Source organism: Buteo buteo, chromosome 1 (genome assembly GCF_964188355.1).
Source record: "Buteo buteo chromosome 1, bButBut1.hap1.1, whole genome shotgun sequence".
NCBI classification, from domain to species: domain Eukaryota; kingdom Metazoa; phylum Chordata; class Aves; order Accipitriformes; family Accipitridae; genus Buteo; species Buteo buteo.
Window position 1 is genome coordinate 41,854,616 of NC_134171.1, and position 16,933 is coordinate 41,871,548.

Sequence of the window (16,933 nt, forward strand, 5' to 3'; positions counted from 1 at the left end):
TCTCCATCTTCACAGCTTCTTTGTTAACAGAAACATGCAGAAATCTACTACCTCTGCAGAAGAGCACATGAAAGAAAATGGGCTTCTAAAATGATGAGAAAGGAGAGCAGGACTGGCACCATATCAGCCACTTTACAGCAAAAGCCGATTCATAAAGCAGCAATTTGTTTGACCCTGTGGATATAACAACAATATTTTATGCACACTAAGGGATGGCAATAGCAATGCCTTGGTCAGCTACCAGGCTCTGTGCCTTCGAGACACATCAACAACCTTGTAAACCTCCCTTTCGGATAGATAATAGCATAGGAGAAGTTAAGTGTCTTGCAGACATCCCTTTGCTGCATTTAGGAAGCAAGGTAGCAGCCTACTGGATCATAAAAGTAGCCCACCTCCAATTTTCTGCTCTTGCAGGAAGCGCCAGAGAAAGTTAGAGCAAAACAGAGAGATATTTTCAACCTCCTCCCCCCCCGCCCTGGCTTGTCAGCACATGCTCTCTTAGCTGAGCCGCTTTTTCAGATCTGACCTTTTCTTTCCCTTTATTAAAGGAACTACAGCACTCACTGGGCTCCCAGCTACCGACAAGCCCTCTATAAGCTACCAGAACAAAACATTTTTCCAGTGAAGATTTACATAGTAATTGTCTTAGCATGTCAAAATATTCAATTTACGGCAACAAGCTTCAGTCACACTGTGTTTCTGTTCCAATCTAGCCTTGTCAAACGAGCCTGATAAAGTAGTGATAACTAGTAATTTCTGCTGCCATTTCATAAGGCTGTAAAATTAGCTTGGGTGTGAGCTGATGGATGGGAAAGTAACCTTTATTTTCACAGTGGCTCACAGCTGGGAAGCAAGCAGGCATGACTGGGTACAGGCCTCAATAAATGTCACAACATTTGCCCTACTAGAACAAACAAACCTTCTCCAAAACATTATTGCTATTTTCATTTAAAAAAAAATAAAAAATATTACATTGTACAGTAGAAATAGTTTGCATTATTGATGTTAAATGCAGTAACAAACAACATGTCTTGGAAACTAAACAGGCAAAGTCCTGTGTTCTTGACATAGGTTTCTCTCAGTATGGACTTCATCATAGCTGATACAGCCGAATTAGGTGCTTGTTACTTTATGTCAAATTGCATCATTTTGGTCTGTCCTGGACAGTCTCTCCAGCAGCACTGCATGTCGTTGAAGAAATGAAAGTCACTGAGCTTGCCTCACTTTGTCCTTCAAACCAAAAGATTTCTCTAACCAAGGGAAGAGAGTAAAAGGCAGATAAGCCCTATGACACAAAGCACGTTTATGTTTGCAAAGCATTGTTTTACAACATAGTGAGGTATAAAACCATCATCATTCAGAAAGATCTTACAAAAAAAAAAAAATCGCCCTAACATTCTACGTACCCATATGTACTAAATCCAGGCTTGGGAAAAAAAATGAATACATATAGTAATTTTATACCATCTCAAAATCCCTCACAAGCCAGCTTACATCAGCAGGCATCTTAGTACTGTAATTATACTTCAGCTTAAACCTTGCACTTCATTACTCATGAGTTCCAAAATATCAGCAAGCAGCCCAATTTATATAATATATACACATATACACATGCACATACCCCCAACCCCCTTTTTTTGAGAGAGAAGATTGCAGAAATATCAACGTACTGAAAGTTCATTCATTCAACCAAGCACACTTATCTGATTGTCTCTCAAAAGTCAGGCAGACCTTAACATAATCAATAAAAAGCCTCTATTTTGAGCCTAGGTTTGTATTCCTGGCTAAGGAAAAGAAACAGGTGTAGAATCTCAGGTTTTTGTCATCTCAAAGTGTGTTTTAAGCACGCTGCTTCAGGAACAAACCAACCCATGACATTCAACTACCTTTTAACTTCTGTTTCAGAAATCCTAATTATCCTTTTACCACTTGCCCTTACATTCCAAAGGTACCTGTAGGCTTCTAGGAACCCTCTGGCATCTCTGGCACATCAGCCACTCCTCCCAGTTTTGTGGCAGTCCTCAGGTACCTCTCCCAATTACCATGATCATTCAAAACCAGTTGAGAGTGGCTTCAAAATGATATCAATTCCTTCAGCATTCATGGGTACATCCCATCAGGGCCCATGGACTTACTATGTCATTTCCTTAAGTATTTTAAGGTAGTCCTTCTGTGATCTACCTACATGTCTTCTCCACTCCCTTTCACCAGCAATAGGTGACCAGGCTCACACCTCTCAACATCATCTTCCATACACAATATACAAGATAAAATAACCTGCAAGACATTCCTAGGTCTGACCAGTATCTATAACACCAAAATCACACCCGGTAGACGTGGGAGCAAATGTTGTGAGAGCACTGCCACCAGGCCCCATGGACCACATGTGCCAGCATGATCTGTAAGTTCTCATGCCTGCCACCACATCTTGTGGCCAGTACAGCCTTCAGAAAATTAGAGCTTGATAAGGTTAATCATAATCAAACCAGGCAAAATAGAAAGAAGTTACTGTTTCATTCCAGCCTTGCTGCACATTTGCTGCCCTTATTACACAAGGTATAACAGCTAATTCTGTTGCCAGTGAGAACATACAGCTGGCACTTGCTGTGTTTTTTTAATATTAGAGCTGAAATTTCATTTGCTTAAGAAGTATCCCATCTTATGCAAATTCACATAATTGGAAAGGAAGCAAGAATGGATATATAAGAAAAAGGAAGGTATACTGAGGCTTTTCATAATACTATTAAATTAACAGTGTATAACATCATCACTTTCACTTACCAACTGCAAAGGTACAGATCCCCCAACCATTCCACATTTCTCACAGATCTTAGTGAAGTTACATGTACTTCCCAATTTTAGTACTGTATTATTTGAGTTAAAAGTTTTGGCTTTAACCATTGACAAATGCTAACAGACTTGGCTATCCCAGATGTACAGAACGGGCTGGAGGGTAAATATCCTTCAGTATTCCTGTGCCTATTAAGTTTAGATTTCACAGTTACGTTTACTGCAGCTTGCAGCGTGGGAGGCTTTACTGGATTCTAAGTAACATGCAAAGCATCTAAACATACAAGAACTACTTTCCTCCACTTGTTTATACAGCTTATTTCTTTTATCAAATTCTTTTCAGTAAACAGAAACAGACCCATCAGGCTTCGGCCCTCCTCAGTGGCCTATTAAACACTGCACTCTGTTTCTCACCAAAAGGATGGAAGGGGAATCATCAATCTTCAGCCACATTTTAGCTGTTGCTGCCATAAGAAAAGACACACAAAGCGTCCAGAAAGCACTTGGGAATTATACCATGTTATTTGTTACTATCAATACATATTGTGCAGAGGAACTGACAGCAGGCATGACGGAGACAGAAGGCCACAAGTTTTCTTGAGTATAAAATATTCCTGATCCTGTTTTGAGGAGCTGCACTTCAAATGGGATGCCTTTGAAGCAACTGCAGAGAGAACAATCTGGTGAGGCTTGGAAGTGGGGACGTTGCCTATAATGTTTTGGACCACATGACTTTCCACCTTCGCTACATTATTCAGTAACTACACAAAACACTTTGAAAACTGGTCAGAGTAATAAACTCCAGCTTTCTCACCACCCCACTAAAAGGACAATTTGAGTTTAACCAGTTGCTCTGTGGCCAGATGAGGTTAAGGTAACACTAGTAAACAGTGGTACTAAGCAATGCAACATGTACGTGCGTATGAAGGCATTTCTGATTTCCCAAAGCAAATGAGAACTAGAAAGAAACCTTCTATTCTCCTACTTTCTTCCAACATATAATAAAAAATTCAATAGAAGATTGATCTAAACAACTAATTACTTCCATAAGTCTTATTAAATATTGTGAAGCTCAGCATACTTAAATTAGATTAAATAATTTTTCTTTTAGTGTCTTGAAGCAGGACAACCTAAGCCTCTCTTTAAGATCATAGAACGCTGAGGGAATTCATTGGAATCTATCTTGGAGTACTGGATTAAAGATGGATTTTTAAATTTTATTTTTAAGGACAATATACATAGCTTAAACTGTGACAAATGCACTGTATTTCTAAAAAGAGAGCAATTAAATACATTCAATGCAATAACTGAAAATTTTTAGAATATTCAGATATGAACTACTGCATGACTGTATAACTATAATATTTATATAATATATCCCTTTCCCCTGTGAGTCTAGTAATTCTAGTCCTTCTGCAAAGTTTACTAAAACATAATTAAGGATTAACAGTAACTCTGCAACTATTCCAAAGACACAGAAAAACACAGCCAAACAAAACCCAAACAACTCCCCCTAAGAAATCCCATCACATAGTCATTTTAGCCTCTTTAAAAATACAAGGGACAGCAACCACACTACATTCAAGTATTTTGAAAGAATTCAGGCATTCTCTCAGCTTCTGCTACTGACAAGGAAGGAGAGTTGGAGAGTTTCAGTTATGTAGAATGGGTAGTGAAATTTGCTTCTTTTAAAAAGAAAGAAAATCTCATTAGCGTTCAGGACACAGAAGATCTCACAGGCTTTATCTAAATATGCATATTTCTTTGAATATGAAAATGCATTTCTTGAGGCCTGTGAAAAATTTAATGTGTAACAAAAATGAGCATAGCTCAGACTTCTGAAAAGGAATACTGCTGGGAGTGACAGTGAAGGGCCACCACTTCACAGAGCAACAGCAAGACCAGCAATCAATGCTTGGAAAAACTGACTCCAGCCCACACAGGCTAAAAACCAGACATCACAAAAATCAGGTTGGGCATCCTTAACATACAATATAAACATTAAGAATATCAGTACAAAGTGAATCTATCTATGCCCAGGGAAACCTAAAAAGGATGGGATTTCTTGTGATAGATTATTCAGGCAAGCCAGCAAGCATTTGTACATCTGATCTGTGACTACAGAAGTTATCAACAATTAATCTACAAACTGTAGATAAAAGGGGACTTGTTATTGAAATCAAGGTATACAAACATACCAAACCCAAAGATTGTAAATTATAATGCTCGCAACTGTATTGGTATCAGGAATTAACTTGAATTCCTTGATTCAAGAATGAAAAGCTAAAAAATTGGATGCTCTAGTTTACAAGGACTTATGAGTTTGAAACCAGATATACCACAAAATTTATATTCACTGTTCAGACTAGATGACTGCAGGCATTCCCCCAAGCCTCATTAAAATCAGATTGAGTTTTGTTTGTTTGAATAAAACTGGTATGAATAACAGAATATTTAATAATGTTGAGAAGAATTAATGGTAACTGCTATATTAAATAATTAAAATAAGTAGCATTTGTCTCTCTACAATAGAAAACAATACTGCCAGCATTTTTCTGAACTTTAGTAGGTTTGCTGTATTCCAGACTACAGAAAGTGGCATGGGGCAGGTGAAAAGAAAAAATAAAACCGCTGTTCTTGTGGGTTTTGAAATGTTTTTCATATTGGTACAGAACTTGTAAATCTTAAATAGTAATTTTGTTGCCAACTCTCAATACTACTGTTGTGGAAGGTGGCAAAGCAGAGCTACAGGAGCACACAGACCCCACCCAAACAAGACATAAACAACATGTGGCAAGAACAGGATAAGATTGTGAGGCTACAATAGCACAGGAATATACATAAGTTAGCAAGGCTATTAATATGTTTTGGAGGGTTTTAAGGACTTTGTTTAGCTGCTTAAAAGCAGTCATTCATAATAAAGCAGAACTCGTAGCTTGCTTAATGCTCTTGCTTAACGTTGACCTATTCTCTGATTGGAGGAATAAGAAGATTCAGAAAGCCCCAGAGCCAGTTTGAGCCAGAAAAAGGAGATGTAGTAACCACTAGCCTAAAAAACAGGAAAAAGAAAGAACCCACCTAGAGACAACAAAAAGACCCAATGAGAGAGATGACGACCCCAGACCCAAATATTACTACTGGACCAGACAGACTATGATTTGAGGGGTCAGAACTTAGATTGCAAGGGTCTAATTGCCCAGGGATTTTAGCATTAGGGCTTCCCCTCCGGAGGCACCCAGCTCAAAGATAGAATGAATTACGCTTTTTATATTGAAGGTCTTGATTAGAGATTGTGCTTCAGGGAACCTAGGGTCAAGCCTGAGGGAAGAATAAGTGCCTGAGGGCGAGCGTGTGTGTGAGGAGTCAAAAGGGGCACCCATCAGCTCACTGGAGTCGCCCACTGCAAAGGGACTCCAGGCATTGCAACTAAAGTCTCGGTTGGGGCATGTGCAACTCCTTGATCAGTGCGTGAACGCTCAGGCAGCAGCTGCTTCTCCCTTAACGCTAGCCAAAACTCATAATGTTGCCTTCCACTTCAGGTAACAAGAACTCCTACTTTCACTAAAGCAGTCGTGAAACCCAGTGAACCTAGATGATAATCCTGTTTCAGATTTTTATTTGGAATTAAAGAAAAAAAAAAAGTTTGGTTTGTTAACTTAAAGCTGGGGCTGATCCTGGACAAAGAACAGAGAATTAGCTAATGTAACTTGTTGAGAGCACCCACTGTGAGAAGACTTTTACATGAGAGTGGGACACAAACAAGACATCAAAGACCACTCAGAAATGGAAAAAATATTCTTCAAGTGTAGCTGTGAGAGACAGAAAAAAATATGGGAGATATTAGAGGCCTGCAATAGAAACATAGTAAGGACACAGGGAAGCTGTTATGTCAGCCTTAAAATGGAATTTAACTGTTTCATTTCTCTAGGGATTTTTCCAGCACACACATTTTCTTCTCCTAAAAAGGAAAGAAGCATCAATCTGAATACATCTTGCTGAATTGCTTTAAATATATCATACTTAAAAGAAAAAACCAAGAATATTAAAAAAAATAAAATCGAGAACCTGAATTTCTCAGAGCTCAATCATCTAAGCATTTGTTTAGTTCCATCCATCCCGCTCCCAGAAGATGTATTTTGCAAATCCTGAGCCCAATTTCCAAAGAGACCAAGAAAGAGAAAGTTCATTTGGATTAAAAGGAACAAGTTTTGGTTATCTGCTCTATTTGCATACTTCCCAGAAAACCAAACACGTAGAAGTGGGACTTGAAATTTCTTTGGTCTAAGACTCTGGAATAAATTATTTTCAGTGAAGTTATTTCAGAAAAATGTAGAAACTACTGTAGCTGCTCTTTCAATTTAAATAACTTTTGACCTAAATTACAGGATTTGCCACTCAGTTTTTGTTGTATTTGCAGAATTGTTTTGTGAATTTTTTTCTACTGATAGCAATAAAACCATTCTATTTGGTTCTTTAAAACAAATCCTAGGCAAGTGTCATGGTTTCAGCCCAGCTGGTAACAAAGCACCACACAGCTGCTCCGCTCGCTCCCTCCCCGGCCATGGTGGGATGAGGAGAAAATATAAAGGCAGGCTTGTGGGTCAAGATAAGGACTGGGAGGGATCACTCACCACTTGTCATGGGCAAAAGACAGGCTCAACTTGGGGAAGAAACAAAATCAATTTAATTTACTACAAATCAAATCAAACCAAGGATAATGGGAAGTAAACCCAAACCTCAGAACACCTTCCCCCCACCCCTCCCTCCTTCCCGCCTCAACCCCGCTCCCGGTTCTCTCTGCCTCCTCCCCCCGCAGCGCAGGGGAACAGGGGATGGGGATTGGGGTCAGCTCCCCACACCGGGTCTCTGCCGCTCCTTCCTCCTTGGGGACAGGACTCCTCACTCGTCCCCTGCTCCACCGTGGGGTCCCTCCCACCGGAGACAGTCCTTCACCAACTTCTCCAACGTGAGTCCTTTCCGCAGGCTGCAGTTCCTCACGAACTTCCCTGGCGTGGGTTCTTTCCGCGGGCCAATCTTCAGTCACCAACTGCTGCAGCGTGGGCTTTCCCATGGAGTCACGGCCATCTTGGGGGGCCTCCGCTCCCCCGCTCCCCTCCATGGGCTGGGGGACACAGCCTGCCGTCTCACCACGGGCTGCAGGGGCAGCCCCTCCTCCGGTGCTCCTCCTCCCCTCCTTCCTCACTGACCTCAGTGTCTGCAGAGGGGTTCCTCTCATGTTCCAATCCCCCTACTCACTGCCGGTTCCCCTTCCTAAACCTGTTCTCCCAGAGGCGCTACCACCATCACTGATGGGCTCGGCCTGGGCCAGAGGCGGGTCTGACTTGGAGCAGGAGAAGCTTCCAGCAGCTTCTCACAGGAGCCACCCCTGCGGCCCCCTCCCCTGCTACCAAAAAACCCCATGCCACACAAACCCATAACAACAAGGTTTTCAGGAAATTAGTCTTCAGCACAGACAAGCCCCTGTGCAAGTGGTATACACTAGAGACAGAAGATCAAAAACTCAAAGTCTGTAATAATAGTATCCCCCACAAACGTGCAAAAGAAGATAGTTAAAAGCTGAAGGGTAGTTAGAAAATCCACAAAGCAAAAGCCCTTTATAACACTCAGAAGCTGACCAAACTAGATCTTGCCTGCTATACCTCACCTGAATTACCTACTCGAATTTCAGTAAGAACACCCCTTCCTGGTGTACAAGTTATATAGTTTTCCAATGAGTTTCTCTGAAAGCAGCCTTAAGAGGTATGAACTATTTCACATTTCACACATGCTTCTGAAGAGAGGACACATGTCCAAAAGTGAAGTGCAGTCTGAGACTGGCCTGCATCATATTTAACACACAGCAGCTGAGAGACAGGTTTGTTTCTGCCAGTAGGTCAGAAAGCATTGTCAGACTTCTGCATGTCTTGGAAGTTCTAGACATAGACTTGCTTCAGGGTGTAACCATCAAAAGTATAGGGCCCAACTTTGTCACCTTAATCAGTGTACTACTTAGTACGTAAAGTTAGCACAAGAAGATTTTTTATCTTACATTTAGATAATGTGATACAGTCAATTAACTAACGGACTACTTGTGTTACGAGAGCTTAACATAAGGATGGTTAGAAGGACATGACCCAAATCAGTTTACTCAGGACACTACCAAAACATCCACCATAGAAGACTTCACTGAACGCCCTAGAAACCCAGCTGAATGGGAACATGAAAATGATGCAGATACCTAAGGACACAAGCTTCCTAAATGAGACACTTAGGTGAAAGTCACTAAAGGACTTGTGCAGGGGGAAGGGGGGCAGAGAAAGGCTGGTGTAGCACTGATTTGTTCTTAATATGTCACTTCTGACAACACATCGTTCACATTGCTTCTGGGGACATGCATGGAAACGTCATTGACTGTGCGGACAGTAGTAGGTGAGAAAAAAGTTGCCAGAAGACCAAGCTACAAAAAACACGAAGGGAGGATAAACATGTCAGCTTCCTTTTGTATTTAGTAATTGTCCTCTGCAGTTTTGCTAATAGAGAAGGATGCTTGATGAGCATATTTATTATGCCAACAGTGTAATTTAACACAGCTTTGATGGTGTACAGCTGTACATTAGAACTCAAACTTCCTGGAAATGCTCTTGCTATGAATAATTTCAGGTAACTTGGCAAATTAGAAGGCAAACCAAGTATAAAAAACATAGAGGTTGTTAAAAAAAGTTCTTTCTTTTGACTTAATTCTATGCAAACAATACTAATACACACAAATTAACAGATAAACAGTGCTTTCTCAAAACAATCCAACATGGCAATTAAATAAGAAATGCCTTCAACAAAAGATTTTTTTTTAATTCCTCCACTGTTAATTAATTTTTTTTAAATCTTACTTTGCAAACATTTATATACCGTTCATTCTTTGAAAAGGACAGTTCCACATTTGATGGAACAAGAAGTGTTAATTACCATGATATTTCTCTTCACCCCCCCACCCACAAGAACTTCTGTCAAGCACTCAAGTTCTGTTCAGTTCCCTGAAGCATTTCAAACTAATTCACACAGCAAAATTGTATAGGTTAAGAAGTGAGTAGGTATCTTAACCTGAAACATCGTATAATAAAGGGAGTTATACCCGAAGAAAAATACAAACCTAGTCATGGAGACAAGTAGTTTTGTCACACTCCTGTACCTTTCCCCCATACACTACTTGCATAACACCCAATTAAGAGAGGGAAAATCACCACATAAAGAGACAAATAAATCATCCCTATCTTCAGAGCTCAGAATGACTCTAGAGGACTAAAGCCTGAAGCCTAGAAAGGCATACATGCCCTTTCCTGTTACAGATAGAAAGCTTTACTCTTTGTATAAGGGAGCCCAAAATTACGGAACATGAAAAGAAAGTTATGTTCACTGAGAACTGCATGACCATTTTTAGCTTAGTGGTTATTTTCCAGAATAATTTTTATGCTATTTCTCTGTAGGATATTACTGCTACTAAGGAACAATACCATCATCCAACCCCCCCCAAATTCTTCATATGCATTTCATCTTTGCTCATTCTGTTTTTACTTAATTCTATACTGCATAAATCAGCTGTAGTATCAGCACCTGTAAGCTGTAGCTATTGGACTGCTTTCACTTTTTATGTAACAAAACCCAAAAGAAACATTTTGGAAAACATTGGTCCAAATGTTTAGCCAAAAATTTTGGGCAACTTGTCACCCTGCCCCCCAGCCCAAAGATCTGCAGCTATTACCAAATGAGAACCTGAAAACCTATGTGAAACGTTATTTATCACTGCCTAACAAATCACTACCCAGAAATGCCACGAAAATAATTTTGCAATTAAAAGAGGTCTTCTGTAGTCTTAATGTGTTACTAATAAGATCAGAGGTCAGTTTAGAAGACAGATAAGAGCAAATGATTCAACAACAGTGATAAATTTTCCACTTCCTATTTAATGAAATAGTCACTTTTTGTTGACTGAGAGTTTATGTTTGACCTTCCGGGAAAACAGGTTATTTAGAGATATACAAAGACAAAAACTTAAAATCAAATAGTCCAGGAAACAATTTACGTACTTAGGATGTCGGATGTCTGGCAGGGATCGTTCCAGTGCTATATTGTTGCTAACAAATATGTTGAAGCCATTTTCCCTATAAGCAGAATCATCATGGTCCTCCTCTGTAAGAGGGTATGGTTTTCCGTGTTCACCTTTCCCTACAATGAAACAAAACAATTATTTGCCTCAAATTGACAGTACAAAATGGACTACAAAGACAAAAATAAGTTAGACTGAACTTCAATTAGTACACTGTGTCTGGAACATCTCTAAGGAACTTCTTGCAATCCTTAGCGACATTCCTATTATTTCCAATACAAAAATACAAAGTAGGTACAAATAACAGGACTTGGAAGGCCCTCTGAATTCACCCATTCATCTAGCTTTCCTTCTTTCCAGAGACACAATCAGCTTAAAGCCATTTTTACATAAAAAATTGAATTGTAAATTACACTAAGACCTTTTTGTATCAGAATCAAGCTTTCATAGCAAAGTTATGAACAAATGGATCAGTTCCAGCAATACTCCTTTTGATTGATATGAGGAACCTGATTACTCAGTTACTTTACATTTTAGCAGTCAGAGCACACACCCCCCCCTTTACCAAAACCAACTTTAGCATTGAATAAGTTTAGAGTGTCTAACTTTCCAGAACAAGTGGTAAGGAAACCAAACGTTTTGTTCTGGGCTCCTTAAACACCCTTGCACTCCAAGGGACCAGGCAGATGTACTCAGTGCTTCTAATACCTCAGCACTGCTGATTTGGTTTCAGAAACTGGTCACTTTGGTTCCCTAAAGAAACCATCTGCTCGTTCCCTGGCAAAGCACAGACTTTCTCTTCCAGCTTTTTATTCCCAAGTTAGTTCTCATCATCAGTCACTTGGCTTAGCTTAGTGCCTACCTCAGGCAACTATACCTCTATCTCTTCCAGTCAGAGCACAGAGAACAAACAAAAACACTTCAAAGAAAATCAGAACATAAAAGCCTTCACTTCATCTCAACTATCTTTATTCTTCTCATTCTTGCAAAGGATGAACTCATCAGAGTTTCTAAGCCCTTCATGCCTACTCAGGTTCTCCAGAAGATACACTTTCCTCTACAGCTAATTGATCAGCTTATAACCTCTCTATCCCTCTCCCTCCAGGCCCACTCATAAGAAAATATCTCCTTTTACCTGAGCTCTTTTAGAGAAATGAATCAACTTCCCAGCTGGATTTGATAAGCGACCAAGGCCACTTGATACTCAGCTAATCAGGAGCAGCTGCAGGAGAGGATGAAGAGGAAAGCAACTACAAGCTGAGAGAAACAACCAGTATCCTTAAAGCCTATGAGCCTCTGTCAATGCTCTACTTCATATTGCATGTGCACAAAACATTAAAAACATAGAATATGCAATTAAAGATGCTATAATTACTCAATTTTAGAATTCTTTTGCAGATAAAATAATTTTTTTATTATTCCAAACTCTGTGCATATAATTACAATTTCATTTAAATTCTTAATGAAAATAATGTTACTCACAAAGGAAAAAAGTTAAGTTTGTTTTGTGAAAAACTGTGTATGGTATTTCATTACTAACAGGTATCTTGTAATTTTTATTTTCAAACATTGCCAAATGCATGTAACACTAACATAATACAAAATCTGAGACTAAGGTTCTGTGTGAGTCTTTATGATTTCATACTAAATATGGGGAGGAACTATAATATTAAAGGAGCAGCTGATGAGTCAGAGTACTACTCAAAATTCAATAGTACAATTATATAAAATCTGTTTCATAATACAGTAACAATAAGCTAATGTAATTCAACCCCCAGGACATAGAAATTTTAGCCCCTCTCTTTCAGCATATATTCTAAGTAGACCCAAAGTAACTATTTTAATTTGCTTTTAATAAGAGATTTATCCAGGTAGTTACTAATATGATGGAAATTCCAGAATAAATGACCTATATGATAAGACATACTACTGCTAATCGATGTTTTTGCAATATAATTTTCTGTATATTCCAGCTATTCACCCTGTATGAAGAAAGGTGGATTCTTTGCTTGCTTTTCTTAAAGAAGTCCATTTTGCTATTCAGGAGATGAATATTTTTTACAGCACTACAGTTTCTTCACATTGTCCCCTGTTAAAGAAACTCAAGACAAGTACTTTTAAAGTACTCTTCCACTCTTCCTCACTGAATATGGAGCACTATCACTAGCATAAGCCAAAGAGTAGATATCATGAGTTGCTAGCTAGAGCAACTCAGGAACAGGCTGAACTTTCTTACATCGTGCTGCAGAAGTTTTTGACCAATTGCAGTCTATAAATTGCTTTTGCACTTATATAGTAAGTTGGGCAATGAGGTGCACTAGAAGTTGCAAAGCATGACTCTTTCCTAACACTATATTAAAATATACATGTAGAGCATTAACAAGAGCTTGTGAGCTTTTTATGAATCCCCTGAATATTTCTCCCAGCTTGCTTGCTTGCTCTCTCACTCTGCAGCTCCTCCCCATTAGCTGGGGATCAGGTGGTCATCTATCAGATCCAGCTGAAAGCAGTTAGCTAATTTCTCTAAAAAAGCTCAGGTAAAGAGACCCTTTCTTATGAGTGACCTTGGGAGGAAAGAAATAGAGAGCTTAGAAGGTAAGTATTAAAAAAAATTAAGTACAACTTTTGGATAATCAGTAGGCCTGAAGGGTTCCCTTTGTGCAGAAAACTGCCATATATGAGTCCCCTCAGCATCACAAATTAGCATAAGCACATTCAAACTCTGTTCCATCACTGATTTGCTTTCCTAGATGACTGACAGAAATTGCCATCACTGCACACTTGTTTGGAGCTGGACTATCCAAAAGTTTACCTAAAATGCCAGGGTGACAAAGGGAAACTTCAAAATGCAGGAATAGTAAAATTCTGGTGAAAAAGAGCATGGAGGAGTTTAATATCCTGTACCCACCAATAGACACATATAAGCCCTCCTATACCATTTGTTCTGCCTGAAGGCAAAACAGCAATTCAGAAAGTGCATCAGGGCTATAAAGGGAACTGAGAGAGTGAAAAAGCCAGATGGTGAATTTTTGGCCTTTTTGGGTTTAAAAGGGGGCTCACCCAAATGTGATGGATAAAACCAAGCCATCACTAAGACCTGATACTGACCGTCTCTGAGGCTAATTTACAACTGCAGCATAAATAACCCCAGAAACCAAGGACAATCAGAAGTTTTAGTTCAGTTACTTGCACTTTGATTTTTCAAGGAGGGGAAAAAGGAGGGGAAGAACCCAAAAGCACAAGAATGACACATATATTCAACCTGGGCCCCAAAATCCCATCAGAATGCTGCATTGCGTGGGAACCCTAACAACACTGTTTAATTAATACAGTTCAATTCATTCTAACCTTTGTGATTACAGAGTTATTACACTGATTTTCAACTCAGTACTCAATGTAAGCAATTTTTTTGAAAATAGGCTAGATTTTTTCTTTAAAACACTATGATGTTATTGGAGTTGACATCTCTACATTGCTTATATTGTAAGGGTTTTAATGCACCATCACAAAACGCTTCTCCATAGATATTCACACAAAAAAATGGTGAAGTAAGATATTCTAGCCATTCAGATAAAGTACTAGATTGGCCAAATATCAGATGCTCCTGAAGGCTTTTTTAGCCCCACTCAAGGATGTGACTGTCTCCTAGGAAACAAAACACTCTATACCTAGCCTTAAAGGTTTAAGCTTCATGCTTGACAACTTGTGATAACTGATAGTTCAAGAACACCTCAGTTAAAGCATCTTCTGCTTATATTAAATACAGATACAGCAGAAGGAGAATAAACCCTCTTGTTCAACAGATGGCATGAAATGAAGAGGATTAGGGTGAGACAAGAAAATAAAAAACCATTCTGTATACTCAGTACAAATGTGTAACAGCAGAATAACATCTCTGGATCAGCCATGTTGGTACAGTTGCCAGGTATGATAACAGGGGTATTGTTGGCAAAATATATCAGCTGTAAATCAATTTGAACATGCAACAGGAGTTCTGCACTACTTCTGCATGCAATGGATAGGGGACCTTGCTGAAAATTATGAACAACAAAAGACATTGCAACAGGTTCTGGTTTCAGGGTCTTTGGGGTTTTGTTTTGGGGGTTTGTTTTTATAATTCAGATGAACATTATTTATAATTCAATAGGCATGGTAAAAAAAGATTGGCTTTGCCATATAAGTTAAAGGAAGTTAAGCAATTGCTTGATACCTTAACACAAGAAACTAAGTGGATAAAGAACATAAGCCACTCAGTGTCTGTGGGGAAGAACTGTGTACAAATCTGAATTATTTACTGTTTATACTCGCTGCTATTAGTTTACTCAGGCACGACTTCACAGTCACACCAAGTCAAGACTATAATTCACAAAAATATTTAAGCACACCCTTTAATTCAAGCATCCTGTAATCCAGCAACATTTGTAACAGGGAATAAGAATTCTCCATGTGCTATATTCTTTACTAAATAAAAGGAGTTTATTTTAATACGTGAACCTACAGATAAGTAAGTCTTCTTACTTACAGTGCATCTTACTATTTTGGATAAGATAATTCTGCCATTTTTTAAAAGTATATTATGAATTTTGTCTACTACCCATAAATATTCCATCCATAATCTAGTACCACATTGTCTGTGCACATCATATGTAAACTCAGAGCCTATCCTCTGTCATGAAAGTTCTCAGGGGGAGAATAGATATTTAATCTTATCCTAGAGCAATATTTCAATACAGAACTGGACTCCCATGGCAGGGGGAGTGATTGTGCTTCTTAGCAAGGGTAGACAGAGGAACACAAATTCAAAATGAGTACAGTCACCTATCAGCTTCAAAGAAAAAGTGTAAGAAGGGGAAATAAAGATCATCAGCTGAATAAAAACACTGAGTCAGACATCATCTTCCACCTTCTTGCCCCATAAACTTCTACACAATAACCTTTTATGCTCCCTGATAGGGGAGTCAGAGTGTAACTAGCCAAGTCAGAGAGCAAAAACTGTTCGAAGCAATCAGTAGTATCTTTCACATCATTTCTGAATTTCCCTAATGCACAGCTGTATACAAGTTTGCCACCTTGTGCTGTGGAGATGGACTTCATATTATTTTGATTAATAAGTATAATAAGATGATCAATTCAAATTGCCACCACATTCTGCTTTTTTGGGGAGTGAATTTCCATTTGAGTTCAAACAAAATGATTTTGTTCCATATTTTTCCTTATCCTCACAGACAGGAGAGTGAGGTGCAGCACATCTGCTAAAATACTGGTTAAATTATCTTGAACAGAGGGGTGATTTGATAAATGCACAAAATAGATTTTTTTTTTTTTTTTTTTGACAGTAAATGTCTCGGCTTCTCCTGGAGTATCTTCATGGAGTCCTCATCGTATTTGCAAATTTTGTATTTTGAAACCTGTAGAAAACATGTATGTGAACATTTTTTATCTAAAATTAGTTCAAGAGTCAAATCAGGGACTAGTACAGACTAGTCCTTGGCAAAAAAGGGGATAAAGGAAGTTGTTTTATCAAATCACTTTCTCCTTTCTGCTTGCTTTGAACAAATGCCTTTTGTGGTTTTGCATGTTTATATTAATTTCCTGTAAAAAGGACAAAAACTTCAATTCAATAAATGTATGAAGGAATTTTCTTTGCCAATTTGTTATGGAGAGAGAAAATTAAAACTGCATATGCCTCATATGAAAGTAATTGCCTTCATATCAAATGAGAATATCCAAGTAGTAAAAAATGTGTGTGTATATATATATATATGTCATGGATTTTCAGATAAAAATAAGAACATTTTTGTAACCATCTGAATAGTGAAACAATGGGATAGGCAATCCAGCGAACTGTGGAATCCATAAACAGTCAAGAAAGAAATGATACTGTGCCTCAGGGAGATGATCAATACAACTTTGGCCATCTATTGAGGTTGATCCCAATCCTCAATTTCTATGAACTATATGAGAAATAGGAGGAGGACTGAGGATAAGTTGCTGGATTTATATTTTTCCTCAGAGTCAATAAAACTTGTATCAGAAACTGAA

General features: G+C 38.7%; 1 protein-coding gene across 1 annotated transcript in view; it reads right to left on the minus strand.

The window, feature by feature from the left end:
• GALNTL6 (polypeptide N-acetylgalactosaminyltransferase like 6) overlaps positions 1-16,933 on the minus strand; it is a 505,591-nt gene that overhangs the window by 293,243 nt on the left and 195,415 nt on the right. The window contains exon 3 of the mRNA XM_075028453.1: positions 10,872-11,010. Coding sequence (XP_074884554.1) covers positions 10,872-11,010 — 139 coding nt within the window. The remainder of the gene's footprint in view (positions 1-10,871; positions 11,011-16,933) is intronic.